At 51.9% G+C, this 20,952-nt stretch overlaps 1 protein-coding gene across 1 annotated transcript; it reads left to right on the top strand.

Moving 5' to 3' along the window:
* Positions 1 to 7,106: 7,106 nt before the first annotated feature.
* On the top strand, positions 7,107 to 19,488 carry KRT77 (keratin 77). Its single transcript, XM_027036236.2, has 9 exons — positions 7,107 to 7,756; positions 11,659 to 11,873; positions 12,993 to 13,053; positions 13,579 to 13,674; positions 14,630 to 14,794; positions 16,512 to 16,637; positions 16,753 to 16,973; positions 17,414 to 17,448; positions 17,924 to 19,488. The coding sequence occupies exons 1-9, from the start codon at positions 7,196 to 7,198 to the stop codon at positions 18,208 to 18,210; spliced, it is 1,767 nt and encodes a 588-aa protein (XP_026892037.2). The 5' UTR covers positions 7,107 to 7,195; the 3' UTR covers positions 18,211 to 19,488.
* Positions 19,489 to 20,952: the final 1,464 nt, after the last annotated feature.

Genomic DNA, 20,952 nt, shown 5'->3' with positions numbered 1-20,952 from the left:
GAACCGACAAGAACTTAGAATGGCCTCATGACAGGTCACTGCCCTTCCCCACCTCAGACATCGCACTCGATCAAGGCAGATCCAGGGGTACTTGGGTGGAACACAGGTTCAGTGCAGGGCCAGGGAGGACCCTCACCAACCGGGGACAGAGAGGTGGGAGAAGCAAAAACAAAAGATGAACAAAGGTATGAGTCCATGCATGAATACCTTCTTTGTAAATCATGGTCCTCATTAGCATAAAGGACTGCCAAAGGATGTCAGAGAAACAGAAAGAGAAGACACACCTTAGAGTGATCACAGAAACTCTTAGCTAAGTAAACACCCACCTGCCAGAGAGCCAAGTGCTCACCGGGCTAGAAAAACACAACACACAACTGCAGCTTTGACAGAGAATGCTCTTGCTCTAGAGTGAAAAGTTTACCCGGAATAGCCAGAACTGGAGAGAGGGAAGTCTGGGGACTGTCCCATTGCAGCCGGTCCCCACAGGGGCTGCAGCCCCACCTCTCAAAAGCAAACCCCCTGTTGGCCATACCTGGTGCCCCTCCATCCACCCCCCTCCACTCCATCCCATCCCTGGTGGTGAATGCCTGGCGGTGGAGAAAAGTGCCTTCAGCTTAATGGCTTGTTTCAAACTTACCAGGAAGTTGCCGTATTCCTTAAAGTAGGATGATTAAAGAAAAAACTTTCTGAGTCTTTCATATGGTTTACAAAATATCACAGGGCCATGTTTTCTGGCTCACGATGACATTCTGATTTGTTAAGGGAAGCGGGACAGAAAAAACAGCTTGGTTAATAGAAATCTGCACACATTGTGCAGCAATACGATCTTTGTTAAAACCGATGCTGTCTTGTGATTCACCTGGCACTCTGCTAGCAGCTTTTTTTTTTTTTTAATGTGTATTTATTTTTGAGAGAGAGAAAGACAGCGAGCCGGGGAGGGGCAGAAAGAGAGGGAGACACAGAATCCGCAGCAGCTCCAGGCTCTGAGCTGTCAGCACGGAGCCCGATGCGGGGCTCGAACTCACGGACCGCGAGATCATGACCTGAGCTGAAGTCGGGCGCTTAACCGACTGAGCCACCCAGGCGCCCCTCTGCCAGTGGCTTTTTATGAATGAGCTCATTTAATCTTCACAGAGGTGGGCAGTGTTATGGCCTCTACTTTACAGATGAGGCAACTGAGGCACAGAGAGATTAAGTGGTGGAGCCAGGATTCAAACTCCAGCAGCTGTTCCGAACCTGCCTCATAAAGCAGAACGTGATCCAGCACAGGCTTTGGCAGCAGGCTTCCCTGGTGTGGTGGGGGCCACTTGCAAGCTGCCAAACCATGGACAAGCTGCTTGGGGCCCCCCCACCTCTCCCCCACCCCGCCTGCTCCGTGCTAAATCTCCTCAATAAAACGAGGTTGCTCAGGTTGAATGATATCGTCTGTTTAACCCCTGGCACATTGTGAGAGCCCAGTAAATGATCATTACTGTCAATGGACGACCTTTCAGGAACCCACCTATTCTTTAAAAGAAGGAATGGTAAGACATTGTTAATTCTTTATGTTTGTGTCTCTCCCACTATGGGTAAGGGGAGACATGATCTGGGAGGTTCCCAGGTTCCCAGGTTCCCAGGTCTCCCATTCCCTGCCCCCACCCCCCGTGGATTTGTGATTCTGGCACCACTTACTAGCCCTGTAACCTTGAGTCAGTCCCATTTTCCTCTTTGGCCCGGCGTAGGGAAGTACCCTCTGCCAGACAACCCCAGTAGTCCCCTGCCAGGGCCTCGAGGTCTCTCTTGGAATTCAATCCCCGTCTAACCCATAGCCTTATTTTCTTTCGGGCCCACACCTGTCCCGCTGCTCCCTTTGCCTTAGAGACCAGAGAGAGGTGCCAGCTTTATAAATGGCTGTATAAACAGTCATGGCTTCCAGCATGTTGGATGGAAGGGTTTGATACGTCTGGAACAATATTATCTCTGGACCTTGGCCATGAGAATGTGAAGGGCTGCTCTGAGACCTTGTGAGGGCTTGTGGCCCCAGAGCACCTGTTGGGTTTTACGAGAAAGAGAGACACTGCCTGATCCTTAGTTTCCAGGTAGGCCCTGGGATTCTAGTCAAAAGGATATCAGAGGTGGGGGTCCTGGCTGGTTTGGGGCCTGAGGAGAAGCTTGAAGGCTTCGCTCTTGCTGCAAACACCCACCACAACCCAGAAATTAGGAGAGAGATTTCCCAGGGGTGTGCCTCTGTGTGGGGCACTGCTTTCTCACCTCTGCAGGCAGGGCCTGTTAGAGATTGGAGGTGGGGCTCTCCCATATCCATTTCGCCCAGGCTGCAGGAACAGAGAGGCTGTGGGAATTCTTCATAGGCTCTGGTTCTTTCTGGGTTGGGAGGGAGGGTACCCAAGCTCTTGCATCACCAATTTTCCCAGTGACCTTGACCAAGGCCTTCCTTTCTTTGTAGCTATTTCTTTCTTGTAAAATATGAAGGCTCTGGGCTGGTGGAGAATAGTGGTCTGAGGGAATGGGAAGCCCAGGCCAGGAGCTTCGATTCAGTCCCAGGACCCTGCTCTCCCTGATCTCTGTCACATCATTGCCTTCCCCTGCTGCCCAGGGGTCCAGAAACTCCTGTCTGAAGGAGATTAAAGGCCTCCATACCTACACCAGGGCCATAGCTGTCCCCTCCTTCCTGAGCAGAGGTGACTGAAATTCTCCCTCCCTCCCTTTCTCTGTCCCCACACCCCTGCCACACTTCTGCGCTGCCCGGCGATATCCACCTCCAGACCTGGGAGGTGCAGGCTGAGATGGGGAGCAGATTTGTGGGGGCTACCCCTGCCTGTCACTCTGGCAACTCCTCTTGAACCCTGCCTCCCACTGCTGCCTGAGACTGTGATCTGGTGGCTGATAAGTGCCCTGGGCCTCACCCTCTTGGCAGCCCTGGGTTTCAGCACCTGGGAGACAAGCAGGGCAAGCTGGAGCCCTCAACGGACTTGCTCCTTCCCTTTAAGGAGAGTCCTGCTGGCAGGTGGGCAGAGCGGGGAGGGGAGGAAGAGGGCACGTCTATCTCCAGAGACCCCACATCTTCTGCGGTACATGTGGGCTCTGGAGTGGGAGTGCTTGGGTTCAGATCTCCACACCACCGTTGTCATCTGTGTATTCTTGAGCAAGTTACTGAGCTCTCTACGTCTCCTTTTCCCCACCTGGAAAATGAGAGTACTTATAAGAATGGCTTCCTTATACGGGCGCCTGGGAGGCTCAGTTGGTTAGGTATCTGGCTCTTGACCTCAGCTCACGTCATGATCTCATGGGTCATGGGATCGAGCCCTGCATCGGGCTCTGTGCTGACAGCAAGGAGCCTTCTTGGGACTTTTTCTCTCCCTCGCTCCCTGCCCCTCCCCCACCCTCTCTCTTTCCACCTCTCAAAATAAATTTAAAAAGATAGTTTAAAAGAATGGCTTCCTTATAACATTGCTTCTAGATTGAGACTCTCCATGTTTTAGACCTAGCACCACGCACAGCCCACAGAAAGCACTTGGTAAGAGGTTACCACGATTGTGTATTCTTTTGTCCTTGAGCTGAATAGAATCTCAAGATTCAAGATTTCATTGGTTCTGCTGCTTCCTCCATGCCAGTGGGTTCAGAACTTTTCTGCCCATTAAAGCCTTCTGGGACCTTTAAAAAGTTCCAGAGCCCAGATCACAACACACCAGATCAGTGAAATCGCAGTCTGGGGGTGGGGGAGTGCGGGGAGGCCCAGGCACCAGTGGTTGGTGAAGCTTTCCAGAGGATCCCAACATACAGCAAACTTAGAAACCACTGCTTTTGTTGACCAACCAACTGGTCGAGGGGTTTCCTATAGGGATAGCAGCTTGTTACAGAAACCTCACCCAGCATCCAATACTGACCCGAGGACAAGTATCTCTTTGAGGTCAAGTAAAACTCTCTCATGCTTCACCTTATGCCGAGTTTCTCTTATCTTGAGAGGGAGCAGAGAATAGCTGTCACCCTATACCAAAGGTTCAGGTCTTTCCCCAAGGCCTTCACGGGGGTGACAGCAGCCCACCAGGGGCCATCCAGCAGACCGGAGACAGACTGGGGTGTTGGCATTGGATGCTGGTAGCTGGTCACAGCCAGACACAAAGAAGCTTTCTAAATTCTAAATTTAGAAATTCTAAATATATTCTAAAATTCTAAATATAAACCTGGGTGAGCTTCCTGTTTATTTAGCTGGTACACACGTGGAAGAGTTAACTACATGGCATTCTTCATGACGGGGCTCGAAAATGAGTGTCGCCAGAGAGCACTGTAGCAGGTGAGAGAGAGGTGAGCTCACATGCTCTGGGGTCTTCAGGGGAGGCTGTGTGAGGGACCCCCCCCCCCGCCCCCCGCCTTGTATGACTCTGGAATTTCCAGTATGCTTTTCCATGTTTGATCTCAGCTACTCATTATAATCACCTTGTGAATCTGGTATTATTATCTTTGTTGTATGGGCCAGGAAAGAGAGGCTCAAGTGCTTGTCCAAGCCCTGGGGCCAGGAAGGGCGGAGCCAGGATTCAAAGCTGAACCCAAGGATCTTTTCCCACACCACGGCTGCTTCATGTCTGGGATCTACCTCTGTTTTCATACGCCCTCTGTTTTCTCTGCCTCTTCTCTCTGCCTCTACCTGACGCAGAATCCTTGCCTTCAGGTACCTCTCCTACACTGACCCATCCCAACCCCTAGCTCCACTTCCTGTCCTTCCCCTGGCTCTGCTGGTTTTCTCCCCACATCTCCCGTGCCTGGGGCTGAGCCTTGGATTCCCTTCCCTACCAGCAGCTCCTCGAGGTGGGGGGGGTTAGGGCCAGGACTAAGGCTGTGCAGACCTAGTTCTGAGATGCCAGAACTAGGGTGGCAACTGTCCTGACTTACCTGGGACTATCCTGGTGTATGCACTGAAAGCCCAGGCAAAGCGGGGCAGTTGGTCATCTTACCAGGATCTGAGAGTAACTATATCTATGCTTCTTCAGTGCATGCTTTTTTCTTTAAAAATATTTTTTAATCTATTTATTTTGAGAGAGAGACAGAGTGTGAACAGGGGAAGAGCAGAGAGAGAGGGAGACACAGAATCCGAAGTAGGCTCCAGGCTCCGAGCTGTCAGCACAGAGCCCGACGTGGGGCTTGAACTCATGAACCTCGAGATCAAGACCTGAGCCGAAGTCAGACGCTTAACAGACTGAGCCACCCAGGCACCCCTCAGCCCCATTTTTTTGCAAAAATGTTTACTTTTTGCTTAAATACAGAAGAAAAGGACATTTGAAATAGGAGGGAGAAAAATCCTCCCACAATCCTTAATAAATTGATTCCCTTTTTTTTCTGCTTTTTAAGTCTGCCTTCTGTGCATTTTTAATTTCTGTGAGTTCATAGCAGACAGGCTTGTGTATTAGCTTTCTTCACTTAACATCATATCATAAGCTTTCCCAACAATCTGCAACACCGTGTCCATGATGATAAGTTACCAGTTAGCTGTTTTTCTGGGTTATTTTCCCCACATTTATTATTATTATTATTATTATTATTATTATTATTACTAAAGCCACCATCTGTGTCCAGAGGGCAAGTACACATTTTTGGCGGCTGATGCTAATGCTTGTTGTATGAGCTGTACTCCGTGTCGGCTGGTAGTGCTTTACAGAATGTGGGGCCATACACCAGTGCTGGGCCACGGGCACTTTGTTACTGCTTTGAGAAGAGATAAATACAGAATTTGAGAATAACCACTTAGGAACGTACATTTTTCCCCCCTTTTAACAATAGAACAATTTTATGTCTATTGATTCCAAAAATAAAAATTGGGGCTTGTGGCGCGCCTGGGTGGTTCAGTCGGTTGAGCATCCGACTCTTGATTTCAGCTCAGGTCATCATGGTCTTGTGATTGTGGGACCAAGCCCCTTGATGGGCTCTGGGCGGGGTGAGGAGCCTGCTTGGGATTCTCTCTCTCCCTCTCCTTCTGCCCCTTCCCCCTGCTTGCACACACACACACACACACTCTCTCTCTCTCTCTCTTTCTCTCTCTCAAAAAAGAAAAATTGGGCTTGTATTTTGTATATCTTTAAAAAAAATCTCCTTTTAAAAAAATGTTTGTGTATTTTGAGTGGGGGAAGGGCAGGGAAAGAGAGAGGGAGAGGCAGAATCCCAAGCAGGTTCCTCACTGTCAGCACAGAGCCTGACATGGGGCTCGATCTCACAAACCGTGAAATGACCTGAGCTGAAATCAAGAGTCAGATGCTTAACCGACTGAGCCATCCAGGCGCTCCAAAAAAAATCTCTTTTGAGGGGAAATTTATTTTTATTTTATTTTACCAAAGCATTGGTCTGCAATACGTTGGAAATAAAAAAAAGAGAGATTTCAGGATGGTTTGCCTTTTGGTCTAGAAGAGCAGGTTAGGTTCTGGTAGGTGCTGACAGCATCTGCAACCACATATACCTTGAGCACTACAGGACCTCATCTGCTTTGTGGCGAAGGAGACTGAGACCCATAGAGCAGCACACGACACACCCAGCAAGATGTGAACAGCCTTGGGCAGAGTGCCCCGTCTTTCACTTACACTCAATGACCACAGTACCATGTTTTCATGTGATTAAAATTTGGGGTGTGCACGGTGGCGATAACAGTGGGGAGCAGAAGCAGGGTGAAGGGAGGTCAGAACAACTCTTTCATCCCAACCAGGGTAATGCTATGGGAGCAGATGTCTCCACCCTTGTCCCCGCTGTGGTTGCGAGGCAGCTAGACAACCCCTTGCTTTGTCCCAGATCTCCTGGTCACACCCTAAGACAAACAGCTCAATGGTGGGAGTTTCTTAGGAAGATAGCAGCTACTGATTTGGGGGGAAAGTGTATAGGAGTTTCCAGCAACTCGATCCTGAGAGATTTCTTTGCACTCTGATCTCAAAATGGCAAGAGACGAATGATAAATGATCAATTCAGGCAAGTTTATCTACAGTGCAATTTCTGCAACTCATAGGTGTGAGGTTTTAAACAGATGTTGTTGGCAGGCAAACTAAACATAAATATTCCCCTCCCAGGACTCGCAAGGTGCCCAGCCCAGCCAATGCACATATATATAGGGACTGAGCCAGATGGCTTGTCAAAGGAGGTCATAGCTCCTTCCCTCCCGGGTCTCTGCCTCCTTCCAGCTGGGCCTTCTCTTCTGGTTGCTTCTCTTGATGCTCTAGTAACCATGAGCCGCCAATTTAGCTCTCGGTCAGCATTTAGCTCCAGGAGCAGGCGGTTTTACAACATTGGCTCTTCCGCGGGCTCTGGTGGTGGGAGTCGGGCTGTGGGGTCTGTGTGTCAGGCCCGAGGCAGGTGTGGTGGTGGTGGGTATGGGGGCCACGCCAGGGGGTTTGGTTCTAGGAGCCTCTACAATCTGGGAGGCAGCAAAAGCATCTCCATTAGCCTAGTGGGGAGAAATGCCAGTGGTTGCTGCCAGGGTGGGGGAGTGGGAGGGGGACTTGGAGGGGGCAGAAGCTTTGGGGGCGGTGGCTTCGGAGGTGGTGGCTTTGGGGGTGGTGGCTTTGGAGGTGGCGGCTATGGAGGAGGTGCTTTTGGGGGTAGCAGTTTTGGGCTTGGGGGCTTTGGTCCTTCCTGTCCCCCAGGGGGCATCCAAGAGGTGACTATTAACCAGAGCCTCCTGCAGCCACTTCACTTGGAGGTGGACCCTGAAATTCAGAAAGTCAAGACCCGGGAGCGGGAGCAGATCATGGCCCTCAACAACAAGTTTGCCTCCTTCATCGACAAGGTGAGTACCTCAGGGGCAGGCGGGTCTCCGGCCCCTGATCAAGTAACTGAGAGGGCCTTGTGCCCTGTCGCCTCTTACCACCTTGTGCTGTCTCATTTCGGTGGTGACGATCACTTCCAGAAGTATATGTGCTGAGACCTTAAGAAAGGAAAGCATTTACCTCACCAGGCCTCAGTTTGACTTATTGAAGCAATTTATTTTTATTTTTTCCTTTTGATGGGAAAGCAGGTAAGAAGTGTGAAAATACCCACAGACAAAATACATGGTATAGTAACTTCAATGTTGTTCATCATTATTCACTTTCCATCCACCTGCTCATCCGTCCATGCATCCATCCATCCATCCACCCACTCACCGATTCATCCATTCATCCCACAAACATTTACTAAACCTCTGCTATATGTCAGATACAGTGCCAGGTGCTACAGGGTGACTAGGACATGGGTCCTGTCCTCAAGGAGCCATTCACAGCCTAGGTGAATGCCCTGGGGAGGGGTATCACTGGGGATTAAAGTGATAGCATACTAAGTAGGATTCTGTCAGAGTTCCTTGTTTTAGCTCATCTAAGGCCAAGAATGAGCCAGATGGAGCCATTGAAGTTCCTCTCCCTAGTTCCCTAATTAAACCTCAGAGTAGAGCTAGTCCAGACCCAAAGCAGCAAGCAGAAGCTGGTAGAAGGTCTATGGTGAAGATCTTCCTGCAGCATTTCCTTGTGTCCACAGGTGGAGGCACAGCAGCCACTGGAGGCTCCCTCAGAACGTTCTTTGCTCTTGGGGATGTAGTGGGAAGAACCCTAGGGCACAAAGGCCCCTGGATGCTCAGTGACTTTCCCTTAGTCCCAGAGGAATTCAGTGTTGAGGCCAGAGCCTGACCTGTGGTCTGAATGTAGAGTAATCATGGCCAAAGTCTACCATTGTGCTGTATGCCCAGCCTCTGATATCTGGGCAAATGCTGGGGACAGGATGGAGTGTGTGAGCTGAGGGAAGAAGGGTAAGAGAGGTGAGGCCCAAAGATGGCCACACAGGAGTTCAACAGAGCAAAGTGCTTCTGGCTACTTCTGATCACCTTGGACGGGAAATTTGACTGCATATCACCACACCTCAGGCATGGGCAGGGACTGGGAGGGCTTGGCTGGAGCAAGGAAGCAACAGGTGAAGGAGACACCACTGGAGATCAAGACTAGGACAAAGGAGGAGCAGGGAGAGAGAGGGCTGGAGGTCAATGAGATGGCCATGGGCTATTGGCAACTGATACCCTAGGACTCATTTAATTGTGGTTCCTGCCACTAAGATGACATTTGTTTCATTTTATGGCATGGGGCTGTGGGCAGAGGCCAAGTTGCAGGAGACCGTGGCAACCTGTCCTTCCTTACGGGGATGGCTTGTCACGACCATGAGGAAAGAGCCCTCATCCAGGAGGGCTCTGGCTTGGCTGAAAGGGAGAAGGATTCTACTGCAGTGGATTCTGACTCTAGTTTCTGATCTGGTCTTTTTTGCTCTCACCCTTAATCCTATTTGGCCCATTCTCAGAGCCACAGGAGAGCCATCTTTTAAAAACATCACATCATGGGTCACCTGGGTGGCTCAGTGGGTTAAGCATCTGACTTCAGCTCAGGTCATGGTCTCACAGTTCGTGGGTATGAGCCCCGCATCGGGCTCTCTGTTGACAGCATGGAGCCCACTTCAGATCCTCTGTCTCCCTCTCTCTCTGCCCCTCCCCTGCTCGCACTCTTTCTCTCTCTTTCTCAAAAAACAATAAACATTAAAAAAAACCCCATCACATCGCTTCTCTGTTTGAATCCTCCACTGGATGTTTGTCTCATTTGGAATAAAAGCCAAGCTCCTACAAGGCCCTATGTGGCCTGGCCCTCCAACCCACAGCTGCTGCTAACCCCTGGCTTGCATTTGTGAGAATTAGGCAACATTGCCACCACTGGGTGGAACAGGAGTCGAGCTGCAAGTGTTAGTGAACAGAATGAGGGCCGGAGCTTTGCTCCCCAGGGTACACACTCATTGTCTGCAGTGACCCTATGCTCTCTCCCTGCCTCCTTTCCTGGTTCTCTCTTGCTTTCCAGCACACGATTTCATTTTTGCATCCTCCAGCACCGCAAGCCTGCCTCAGGGCCTTTGCTCTCACCATTCCTTCTGCTTTGAACTCCTGCTTCCCGAGAGTGGTCTGGCCTCCTCCCTCATCTCTGTCAGGTCTTTTCTCAGATGCCACTATCTTAGCGAGGTTTCCCTGATCCCCCCCACCCCCTTTTTAATGTTTATTTATTTATTTTGAGAGAGAGGGAGAGAGAGAACACCAGTGTGAGTGGCGGAGGGGCAGAGAGAGAGAGAGAGAGAGAGAGAGAGGGAATCTCAAGCAGAACTGCATTCAGTGTGGGGCTTGATCTCATGACTATGAGATCATGACCTGAGCTGAAATCAAGAGTCGGACACCCAACCAACCTAGCCACCTGGGGCCCCTGATCTCCCTTGTTGAAGTAGCCCCTTCATACTAGCATCCTTATCCAACATCCCTGTGTTACTTTTCTCCATTGCGCCTCAGGCCATTTGACACACTATATGTTCACATGACTCTGAGTATAGACTGTCCACCCTGGCATAGAGGATTCAAGCTCAGATGAACAAAGCCAGGATGGTATTCCCATGGGAAGAGATGGACCTCACTCCTTTCCTTCCCGAGGTCCCCTTTCCTGGTCATTGATTCTACAACAGACTTTGTCTCCATTTCCACTCTGGGAGGGCCCAAGCCTGACACCTGAATGGCTGACTTGTATTTCAACCTGTATTTTTTTGAGTACTTACCATGTGCCAGGGACTCTTCTGGGTGTTGGAGATTCAATTATAAACAAAACAAAGTCCCTGCCTTCCAGGAGTTTCCATTCTATTCAGAGAGACAGCTGTCCACACTCAGAGGTAATTCCAAATTCCTTAGCATTTCATTAGCCCATGACACTTATGAGCTGTCTTCCCTGTGTTGGGTACTGTGTATTCATGGGTCTGATTGCCTTGTGTCCACAGGATAATAAGGCAGACATGGGCCTGCCTTCCCGAGGCTCCCCCAGCAGGGGAGGGATGTGCTCAAACAGCACCAGGTGATGACAAATCACGATGAATGCTAAGGGGAAGGAAGGGTGGGCTATGAAGGTGAGACCCCAGGGAGAAGCTACCTTCATTGAGTTCAGAAGGGTACATGGGAGTTAGCCAGGCAAAGAGTTGGGGAGAGCTGGGCTGCCGGAGGCAGTGAGAGGTCCCTGTGGCTGGAGTGTCACGAGCAGGAGGGAGAGGGCCATGACAGGCCAAGGGGGTATGCTTTTTCCAGCAAGTTCAGCTTAGCATGATGCTAAGTTTCATCTGTGCTGATGGGACACAGCCCAGGAGGGTTTGTGTGGCAGGCGGGGCGGGGGGGGGGGGCGGATACTGGGAAAAAAATCACAACAGCTCTCAGTGATTTTTCAAATGATTAAATCCCATTAAAACTGCCTGGTACTCCCTGCAGCCCGTGCAGGTTGGGTGGCACGGTTTCTTTTGCTGGTGTGCTCCCGAGGTACCGTGTGCGTGGGGGGAGAGGATGCTACAGCTCTGTTTGATGGGGAGATTCCTCATGGGCCCATGAGACTGTTTCCTTTCAGTCCCCACAATACTGAGCACAGGGCTGAGACCCTGTGTCCCACTGATTTCTCCGCCTCCCGGCAGAGCCGCTGTGGAGCAAATTGGCCAGGCGGCTGGCATTTCCACGGGGGTGTTTCCAGCTGAGACAACTTGTGTGAGCTCCTTGCCTTTCTCTAGAGGGGCCATCTTGATTCTCCGAGCCCTGGATACGCTGTGCGGTTGCCCATCTTCCTACCCGTGGGGGTGCTTCTGCCTGGTGTGAACTTGGACGTCTCTTGCTCTTAGGTGCGATTCCTGGAGCAGCAGAATCAGGTGCTACAAACCAAATGGGAGCTGCTGCAACAGGTGAACACCTCTACTCGGACCAATAACCTGGAGCCCGTCTTGGAGGGCTACATCGGCGAGCTACAGAGGCAGGTGGATTTTCTCAATGCGGAGCAGATGCGCCAGAACACAGAAATCAGGAGTATGCAGGACATCGTGGAGGACTACAAGAGCAAGTGAGACCCCAGGCAGGCCGAGGGGGTCAGGGAGAAGCATGGCAGGGAACTGGTTCAGGGGCAAGACGTTCTTAACATTGGTGTTCATGTGTGAGGGGTGGACCGGGGTCCTCAGGTACAGAGGGCACCATCTTGCTTATGGCAGGTCTGGTAGGATGGTCCTGCCAGGCAGCTCTCAATTGTGTTGGGTGAGGAGGGGCAGACTCTCCTCGTGGTGCTGGACCCTGAGGAGCCAAGTTCCAGTGGGTTTGGCCTTTCTGAGCTGCTTACAAGCCTGTCTTTCGAAGCCTTTAGTTTTCGCGTTCGTAAAGTAGGGATGGTAAGCCCTCTTCCTGTTGGGTTGCCGTGACGGGTGCGTCTGGGCTCTCCGACTCTGGTGTGTGGCAGGCTGGTTGAGGAGGCTGGAATGCGGCGGGGTGTTTGCGTTTCTAGTGTGCTCCCACGTGATGCTGGTGCTGGTGGATTGGGGACCACACTTTGAGAACCACTTGTGTAGATGACATTATGCTTAACAAATTCCTAGACTGCATCTGCACATATAAGCACTAGCTATTATTCATCGTAACGGTGGGGACGTGTCTGATTCCAGATCAGCGGCTTCTGTGTCATGCACACAGCACAGTGTCCTCGCCCTCCCCATGCTCGGGGTGCGGGGTGCTACTCTTGACATCATCCTGGCATGCCGATCAGAGAGTCAAGAGTGTGTGACTCAAATAGGGAAAGATAAAACTCAGCCTCAAGGTGTGTGTGTGGGGGGGGGGGGCAAAAATGGAGGTGATAGTTTTTCTCTTTAAAATAATTTAGTAAACATATTTATGTTCTCAACTGCAAAAAAAAATGAGTGAGTGTGACAAATTTACAAAAGAAAAACGGAACTTCTGGGAGTGTTCTGTGTGGCTCTGCACTTTCCACGTTGGGTTGTTGTTCCTTTCGTCGACCTGGAAGGCCAGGAGCTGGCTCTGGCTGCTTGCCAGTGAGAGTGGCAGGCCCCGGCGGGGGTAGCCCAAGTCCAGGACAGTAAAAGTTTGGGAAATTCCAAGCCTCCTGCCGTGAGGAGAAATCTCAAGGAGTCAAGGTCAGCCTCTGCAGCCTGTCTATGGTTCTTACCTCCCCCCACAGATATGAGGAAGAAATCAACCGGAGGACCAGCACTGAGAATGACTTTGTCGTCTTGAAGAAGGTGAGGGATGGGAGTGGTCCAAGGGGGGCGTTGTGGGCCCCGGGGGCTGAGCAGAGTGAAGAAATCTTGTGGGATGCTGTGTGACCAAGGGGTGGACAGGGTGACCACTGCAGACAGCTCGTTGAGGGTGTGGCCTGAATGCCAAGCCTTTGCACTAAAGGCTTAAGTCTGCAAAGTGATGTTGGTAGGAATCTTGAGGCCTCTTTTAGTGTTTATCTGTCCACAGTCCTGAAAGTGAGGTTCAATCAACTGACCCCTTTTGAGTGCCAGTTACGTGCAGCCTTGGGACCTGAGGAGGGCCTGGGGTGCTGTGTGTGACTGACTAGGATGAGGGCCTTGGTGGCACATTTCCTTCTGGCCAGGAAAGCCAGGGTTTTTGCAGATCCCTCACTGGAGCGAGGTGTGGAAATTGGCAGGCAAGGAAATGAACCCAGAGACGCTTTGCCACTTGTCCGGGTCACCCAGTGAGCTGGTGGCAGGCAACACCTGGGCAATAAAGTCAGACTATCTTTGCTTGCTGTTCAGGACGTGGATGCTGCTTACATGGGCAAGGTGGACCTACAGTCCAAGGCGGATGCTCTGTTTGGGGAGGTCAATTTCCTGAAATATTTATTTGAGATGGTGAGTTCAGTCCTCACGAGAAAGCCTTTTCTTTCTTCACATCTCACAAGGGGTGTGGGCTGTTAGAGGGGGAGGCCTGAAATCCAACATGACCCACTTAGGGATTCCTCTCCCCAGTCACCTCAACTCTGTGTGATGGGAGTTAGCCTCCCAAGCCCCAGTGCTTAGATTCCTGGGTGGCGGTGCTGGAGGTGGGAGGCAGGGAGAGTCCCGAGAGAGGAAATGGAGCAGCCCTTGATTCTACCCGGAAATGAGGTTAATACCTGGGACATACAGGGGCAAAGTCGGCCAGAAAGCATCAGTGCTGGGAAGCCAACAGGGCTACTGGGAATTCTGTAGGAGAGGACAGTGTGGATCCTAAAAGGAACAAAGACGACACCTGCAGGGGTGAGGGATAATATGCTCCTGCCACCTCTGGCCCAGTGGTGGCTCATGTCTAAGTTGTGGGCGCCTGCCCTGTCTTGGGTCTCTCCATTTGGCAGATGAGAGAGCTGAGGGGCCAAGAGACTCAATCTCTAGCTCAGTGACTCAGCTGGTTGCTGGTAGAGCCCAGGCTCCCAAGTGAGTGAGCGGGTTACACAAGTGGAGTCCTTTCTACTGCCTCTAAGAGCTCATGTAGTTTTTAGGGAGCAAGTCTGCCCGTCAGAGAGCCCAATCCAAGATGGCAGTCAAGCCGAGTTAGGTGGGAGAGAGGGCACAGGAGAGGGAAGATGGGCAGGCGGTGCCTACAGGGGCTCTGAGTTTAGGCTCCTTTCTTTTCCCCAGGGCTAGGTCTGGGGACCATTACCTTTAGTTAAGTCACCTCTCGGTGCACAACCATTCACAGAGCTTTCCCCAAGACTCCCATCTGGCCCAGGCTTCTGGCTTCCCCAGAGAGGCTTGAGGGGACAGTAGAGGGAAACTGAGGCCCTGGGAGGAGAGTGAAAAGAGTCAGCCTGTGGTCCATGCCTCGCAGGAGCTGTCCCAGATGCAGACACACATCAGTGACACCAATGTCATCTTATCTATGGACAACAACCGCTCCCTGGATCTGGACAGCATCATTGACGCAGTGCGGGCCCAGTATGAGCTGATCGCACAGAAGAGCAAGGACGAGGCCGAGGCGCTGTACCAGACCAAGGTGAGCATGCTGCTCCCCTCCCCCCAGACTTGGAACCCAAACCAAACATATCCCCCTGAACTTGTATCGTCTTTCTCTTACTTCGGAGGTAATAGATGCATATGTATATGTATCTATATACATTTTATACACATATATACAATTCAATTTACTCCTTACAACAACCCTGTGAGGTAAGGATTTGATTATCCCTAGTTTGAAGATTAGTCTGAGATCTCCTACTTTCCCTTGGGTCTGATGGGTGGTAAGTGGCGAAGGCAGAGTATAAATGTAGGTGTCCTGTCTACAAACCCATGCCCTAAAGCACTGTAATGTTTTTATTCTTATTTTTTCATAATGATATCTTCAAAAAGATTTTCTTTAACATTTATTTATTTTTGAGAGAGAGAGAGAGAGAGAGGGAGCACAAGTGGGGGAGGGGCAGAGAGAGAGGGAGACACAGAATCCAAAGCAGGCTCCAGGCTCAGGGCTGTCAACACAGAGCCTGACAAGGGGCTTGAACTCACAGACCACAAGATTGTGACTTGAGCTGAAGTTGGACGCTTAACCGACTGAGCCACCCAGGTGCCTCTCTTTTTTTTTTTTTTTTTGAGAGTAAAGGAGAGAGAATCTTAAGCAGGCTCCCAGGCTCAGCACAGAGCCCGGTGCAGGACTCAATCTCACGATCATGAGCCAAAATCAAGAGTTGGACGCTTAACCAACGGAGCCACTCAGGTGCCCCCATAATGACATCTTCTAACCTATAGTTTTGCACTTTTCTCTTTCACTTATTATTTATGAATTCCGTTCTGTGTCATTAAATATTCTACATCATTTTTAATAGCAGCGTCGTATTCCGTGGTAAGAATATGCCCTCATCAAATAAACATCTTTGTGGCCACGTCTTTGGGCACATCTTTGATCACTTCTTTAATACAGACCTTTTTGGAGGATGAAGATTGTAGTTAAGGGTCAAAGGCCACTCGCTACATTTTAAACTCCTGGCACTTGAGATCTGCCTTCTTGACTCCAATCCTGGCGGGCCTGTGACCCACCGTCTTGCAGACAAGTAGTTCTGAGTGGCACACATGTCAGCACCAGACTGGGGAGGGAGATGGTCAACAGTGACAGCATCGGAATTCAGAGAGTCCCCTGGGCCTACCCCCCCCTTGCTTCCTCCAGAGCCCTGCCTGTGGGTTCCTACTGATGGGGCCACGGAGACACAGAAATGAGATAGGGAGGAGAATGGGAATAAACAAGGAACATGCTGAGGGCCTCTGAGGAAGTGGGGTCCTGGCTGCTAGGGAAATCATCCTGGAAAAGGGTAGGAGGAATATGATGTGTTGGCAAAAGTGAAGGGGTCCCAGTGTGGGGAAGGGCCAATGGTAAGGCTTAAGCGAGGGAAAAGGGGGTGAAAAAGTGTATCCGGGAGCAGATTTATCTGTGCGGGATGTGAGTCTGGCCCAGAGACTGGTGAGAAGGAGGGCGGCTTGAACAAGATTGTGTGTATGTGTGTGTGTGTGTGTGTGTGTGTGTGTGTGTGAGACGTCACAGCTCAGGTGAGGGAGCTATAGCACAGGAATGGGTGTATGGGGGTATTACCCCTCTGGTGGCAGGCGGGGGTGGGGGCGTACTCTGGGAACTGTCCTGGGGAGAGTAGTTTGGGGCAGGGTCTGGGAAGGCAGACTCACACCGTCTTGGAGGGCCTCCTGGCTATGACGCTGCCCCTGCCCCTCAGTACCAGGAGCTCCAGATCTCCGCGGGCAGGCACGGGGACGAGCTGAAGAGCAGCAAGATGGAGATTGCTGAGCTGAACCGAACCATCCAGCGGCTGCAAGCAGAGATCAGCAACATCAAGAAGCAGGTGAGAAGGAGGCTCAGGGCGGGCTGAGCGGACGTGCCTGCTGCCTCCCACAAGGCCCTGGCAGAAGGGGCTCCTGAAACTTCAACCCCCGCCCTGGTGACCGTCTCCTGAGCAGATCGACCAGATGCACGTGGCGATTTCGGATGCCGAGGAGAGAGGAGAGCAGGCCCTTCAGGACGCGCAGCAGAAGCTCCAAGGCATGGAGGCCGCCCTGCAGCAGGCCAAGGAGGAGCTGGCCCGGCTGCTACGGGACTACCAGGCGCTGCTGGGGGCCAAGCTGTCCCTGGACGTGGAGATCGCCACCTACCGGAAGCTGCTGGAGGGCGAGGAGAGCAGGTGGGCCATGCTTCTGGGGACAAGTGCGGGCTGCACCCCTGGAGCAGTGGGAGGACGACCCCAGCTTCTCTGGGAAGACCGGAACCCCGGGCCGAGCAGAAACATTCAAGTCAGAAGCAGAGGATGTGTGTCGGCAGGGTCATTGCCATCATTCCCCTGCCTCCAAGCAGAATGCCCCTCTACCCCAATCTAAGCCATTGCAGCCAATGCGAAATGCCTCCAAGAAACTGCTTAACCCCCCCCCCCCCCCCCACTCTAGCCCCGTACTCCCCAACCGCCTGGGCCTGCGCGCCCACCTTTCCCCAAAGCCTGGAGACAGCTGTCACTTCGCGCGGGTGTCTCTGCTCCTGATGTCTGCGGGCTGTGACCCGCCTTCCGTCGGGCTTCGTCGGGCTTGGGCTTCGGGGGGTCTGGCTGATGTTTGTGCTTTGGTTTTGCAGAATGTCAGGGGAGCTGCAGAGCCACGTCAGCATCTGTGAGTAGCAGAGCCCAGGCCCGGCGGGCCGGGTGGAGCCGGGTGGGGGGAGGGCCCCGGAGGGCTGAGCTGCAGGCACTGGTGAGGTTTCAGCCTTGTGGTTTCGGGTTCTGCGCCGCGGGAGTGAGCAGACAAGCTGCAGGGCCTGGGGAACTTCGCTGAAATAAGCGGTTATGGTTCTAGCCCTTATTCATTTCAATTTTTATGATACAATCATCCGTAGCCTCTTGGAACCCTTTAAGGTATAGCGATGATGAAAACGGGTCCGGACGTCACTCTGTCCTGGGAGGGATACTTGAAAAAACGGGAAGCCTTTCATCCGATGTATCGTTTTGCAAGTCAGATGCTGACAGCAATTACGGATGTCCCAGGGCGGTGCGGGCGGTGCAGGCTGGTGCCCGCAGGTAACCCCCTCCCCCACCCCCAGCCCCAGTCCTTCTGACCCCTGTTCCTTCGGGCTGCCCTCTCCCCACAGCGGTGCAGAGCAGCCAGACTACCGTCAGCGGCGGCGGAGGCGGCGGTGGCCGAGGCTCTGGAGCTTACGGCGGTGGCTACAGTGGCGGCAGCTCCCTCAGAGGCAGCGGCTACAGCGGGGGCTCCCGAGGGGGCGGTGGAGGTGGTTATTCGGGCGGCAGCAGCGGGAGCTATGGAGGAAGCAGCAGGGGCAGCAGCAAGTACGGAAGCAGAGGCGGCGGGGGCTCCTCCCGCGTGCAGATCATCCAAACCTCCACCAACACCTCCCACAGGCGAATCCTGGAGTAGAGGGAAGGCTCACACGCCCCGCAGCGGCAGGGCTCTCGCCTATCCCCTCCCCCCACGCCCTTCCTGAACCCCTCTCACCTTTTTCTTATGGGTCGCAGCAGTTTTGCCAATACATTCGTTCCACTCTAGCTGGGGAAGCAGGTGGATAGTGGGTCACCCCCAATAGCAGATATATCTTCGGAGGGTGCTGGCTGGCAGGCGGCAGAGTCACAGCCAGGCACACTCAACTCAGACTCCACTCAGCTGGCCCTGCTCCTGCCCCTGGGGACACCCAAGGGCCCCAGTTTAGAGATGGAGGAAAAAGAGCCTCGAAGTGTATCTACGAAGCGGATAATAGTTAATGTCAAGGACCCCGGGTACTTCACTCCCAGGCTCCCTTTCCTGCACCTGGGCTGCTCTGTGAGCAATAATCCACCCCTTAGGGGACCCACAGAATGAGGCCTCCGGGCGAGTAGCTTGGCAAGGGGAACCTCTGTGTCTGGGGCCTGTTACTGCCTGTTGGTCTGTTAGCCTCATACTTTCATTTTCTCCATCCCTGGAGAGTGTGGGTTTGTGGTCCTCATCAGATGCCTGCAAATGATGTCTGATCTTGATTCTGAATCTCTGTCTTAAGAAGCATTATCTTCTGGGTGAACAGCCCAAGGTGGGAGTATTTCAGAAGGCATTCGTCCTTGTCCCTGGGAAGGACTAATGATCCCTAAATGGAGGAGTCGATGGACAATAACCCAGTTCTGTCCTGTCTTGCCCTTCTGAAAGCTCCTCCTTTGGGAGCCTGGCCCTCCCTCAACTCTGCTCCATAATGGCCCTCCTGAGAATTATCTAGGAGGCTGTGTCCAGGCCCTGGAGAGTTTGAGGGTCAGACATGGGTCTTGGGAGGGTTCAGTCCTGAACCAGTTTGGAAGCTGCCTGTTATTTATAAGGAAGCTTAGTGCCCTCTCCTAGGTCTCAAAGTCCCTTCTGCCTCCTGTTCTCTGTGACTGAGCACTTTGTGAGAATCTGATGCTTGAAATGTGCCGCAGGGGACAGGAAGGGGAAACTATCGGCCACCTAGTGGGCCTTGAGAGGGGGAAGGTGGCTTTATTTCTGGAAGTCACCTGCACTTGTTTGTTGAGTGTCCTAATACAACCTCCAAGTCCATGATTCTCTTGGGGCATCTGATGGGCTCAGCGTGGGTCCCTTGGGGAGTGCTCTGACTTTATCATTTCCTGGTTGAAGCTTGTACCTTGAAGGGCTTGACATTTTTGGTGTTTCTACAATAAAATTTTCTGTGATCTCAAACTGCTGTTTGGTCAGAGATGAGTTATTTCCTTTTAAATTTCTGTAGGCCTCTGAAATTATTCGTATTTGGGAAGTAAGGTTTATTATTTTTATTCTTTTTTATTGCATGAGTCATACATGACCTAAAAAAACCTTGCAGACATAATCTTATTAGTCCTGAAAGCAGCCAATCATTCCAAAGTCAGTCACACATCTGTTCAGCAAGCATTTATGTAGCTCCTACTGTGTGTGGGCAGTGGTCTAGGCACGGGGAATGCAATGTGGAATGAACACATTTCTGAATCTTAAGGCACTCACAACCCAAATGATAGATTATAGGGGAGGGGAACGTCCAGAGGGAGGAGAATTCAAAGGAAGTGTCCCTGTGGACCTTGTAGCCTGGGGGTGGAAACAAGGCCTATCCTGTGGACACAGGCAGACCCTCCATTGTAGGCACAGTGGTACCTGAAGCAGGTGCCAATGCTGGGGAAGGGAAGCGTGGCCCCAAAGCTTGGCCCTCCTAGAGGGCTGGCAAGAGGAACAGGACTGGGGAACAGAGTGGAAGTAGATGTGGACTGGAACTCAGACAAGCAAGTAGCCTGCTGGAGATGGAAAGATAAGAGAGAGTGAAGTGAATGTGTGAGTGAGAGGGACAGCCCCCCAGGAGAAATGAGCTGGGGAGACAAGAGACTGAGCCCATTAACCCTGTAGGGGTCCTGGCAGGGTGTCTTTAGGCGATGCCCCTGGGGGCACACAGATGCAGAAATTCAAGAATACAACAAGGTTAGCCATCATCTTATCCTACGTGATATTTCTGAGCCTGTGTAAAGGAGTCACCTAAAAGATGTGACCTACTTTCTCACTCCCTGAGGGAATACAGATGGTAATTGGATATGGGATTCATTCACATATGATTGCAGCCCACATTGATAAGACAGCCTGTTCCCATGCACACGCCTACCTTCTCTCTGAGAAGTTTCTGTCTCACCTTGGCCACTGGGATCGGACTGGGATGGGGCTGGGAAAGGAAAGGTGGGTAGACGGGCTGCCCAAAGGCAAAGAGAGAGGGTGCACACAGAAACCGTGTCGTTCTTGAAGTAAAAAACTGGAGTATGGGACAAGGATGGGAAGACAGAAAATGGCAGTGGGTATAAACATGATTTAGAGTGTTCAGCTGACAGTGACAGCACGTGAGCCAACAGCGGTTGGTGGCCACTGGGGACAGGCATGGGGACCAGGAAGATAGTAGGGTACTGAGTCTGCTTTGGCTCTTCTGTAGCAGACCACTCTGAGGACATTACTAAGTAGGAGTCCGTGCAGAGGACAGTGGCCAGGATGGAGGTGGGGGGCAATCAGAAATCTGACCATGAGACATTCTGGAAGTGTTTGGATTGGGGGGGTTGTGACAGCTAAATGCATAGGTCTGAAGTGCTTCCTTGGCAAAGAAAGGTTGCCCAGCTGATACCCAGATGGGCAGATGGGAGC

The sequence above is a fragment of the Acinonyx jubatus genome, chromosome B4 (genome assembly GCF_027475565.1).
Source record: "Acinonyx jubatus isolate Ajub_Pintada_27869175 chromosome B4, VMU_Ajub_asm_v1.0, whole genome shotgun sequence".
Lineage (NCBI taxonomy): Eukaryota > Metazoa > Chordata > Mammalia > Carnivora > Felidae > Acinonyx > Acinonyx jubatus.
This window is presented reverse-complemented; position numbering and strand designations above follow the sequence as displayed.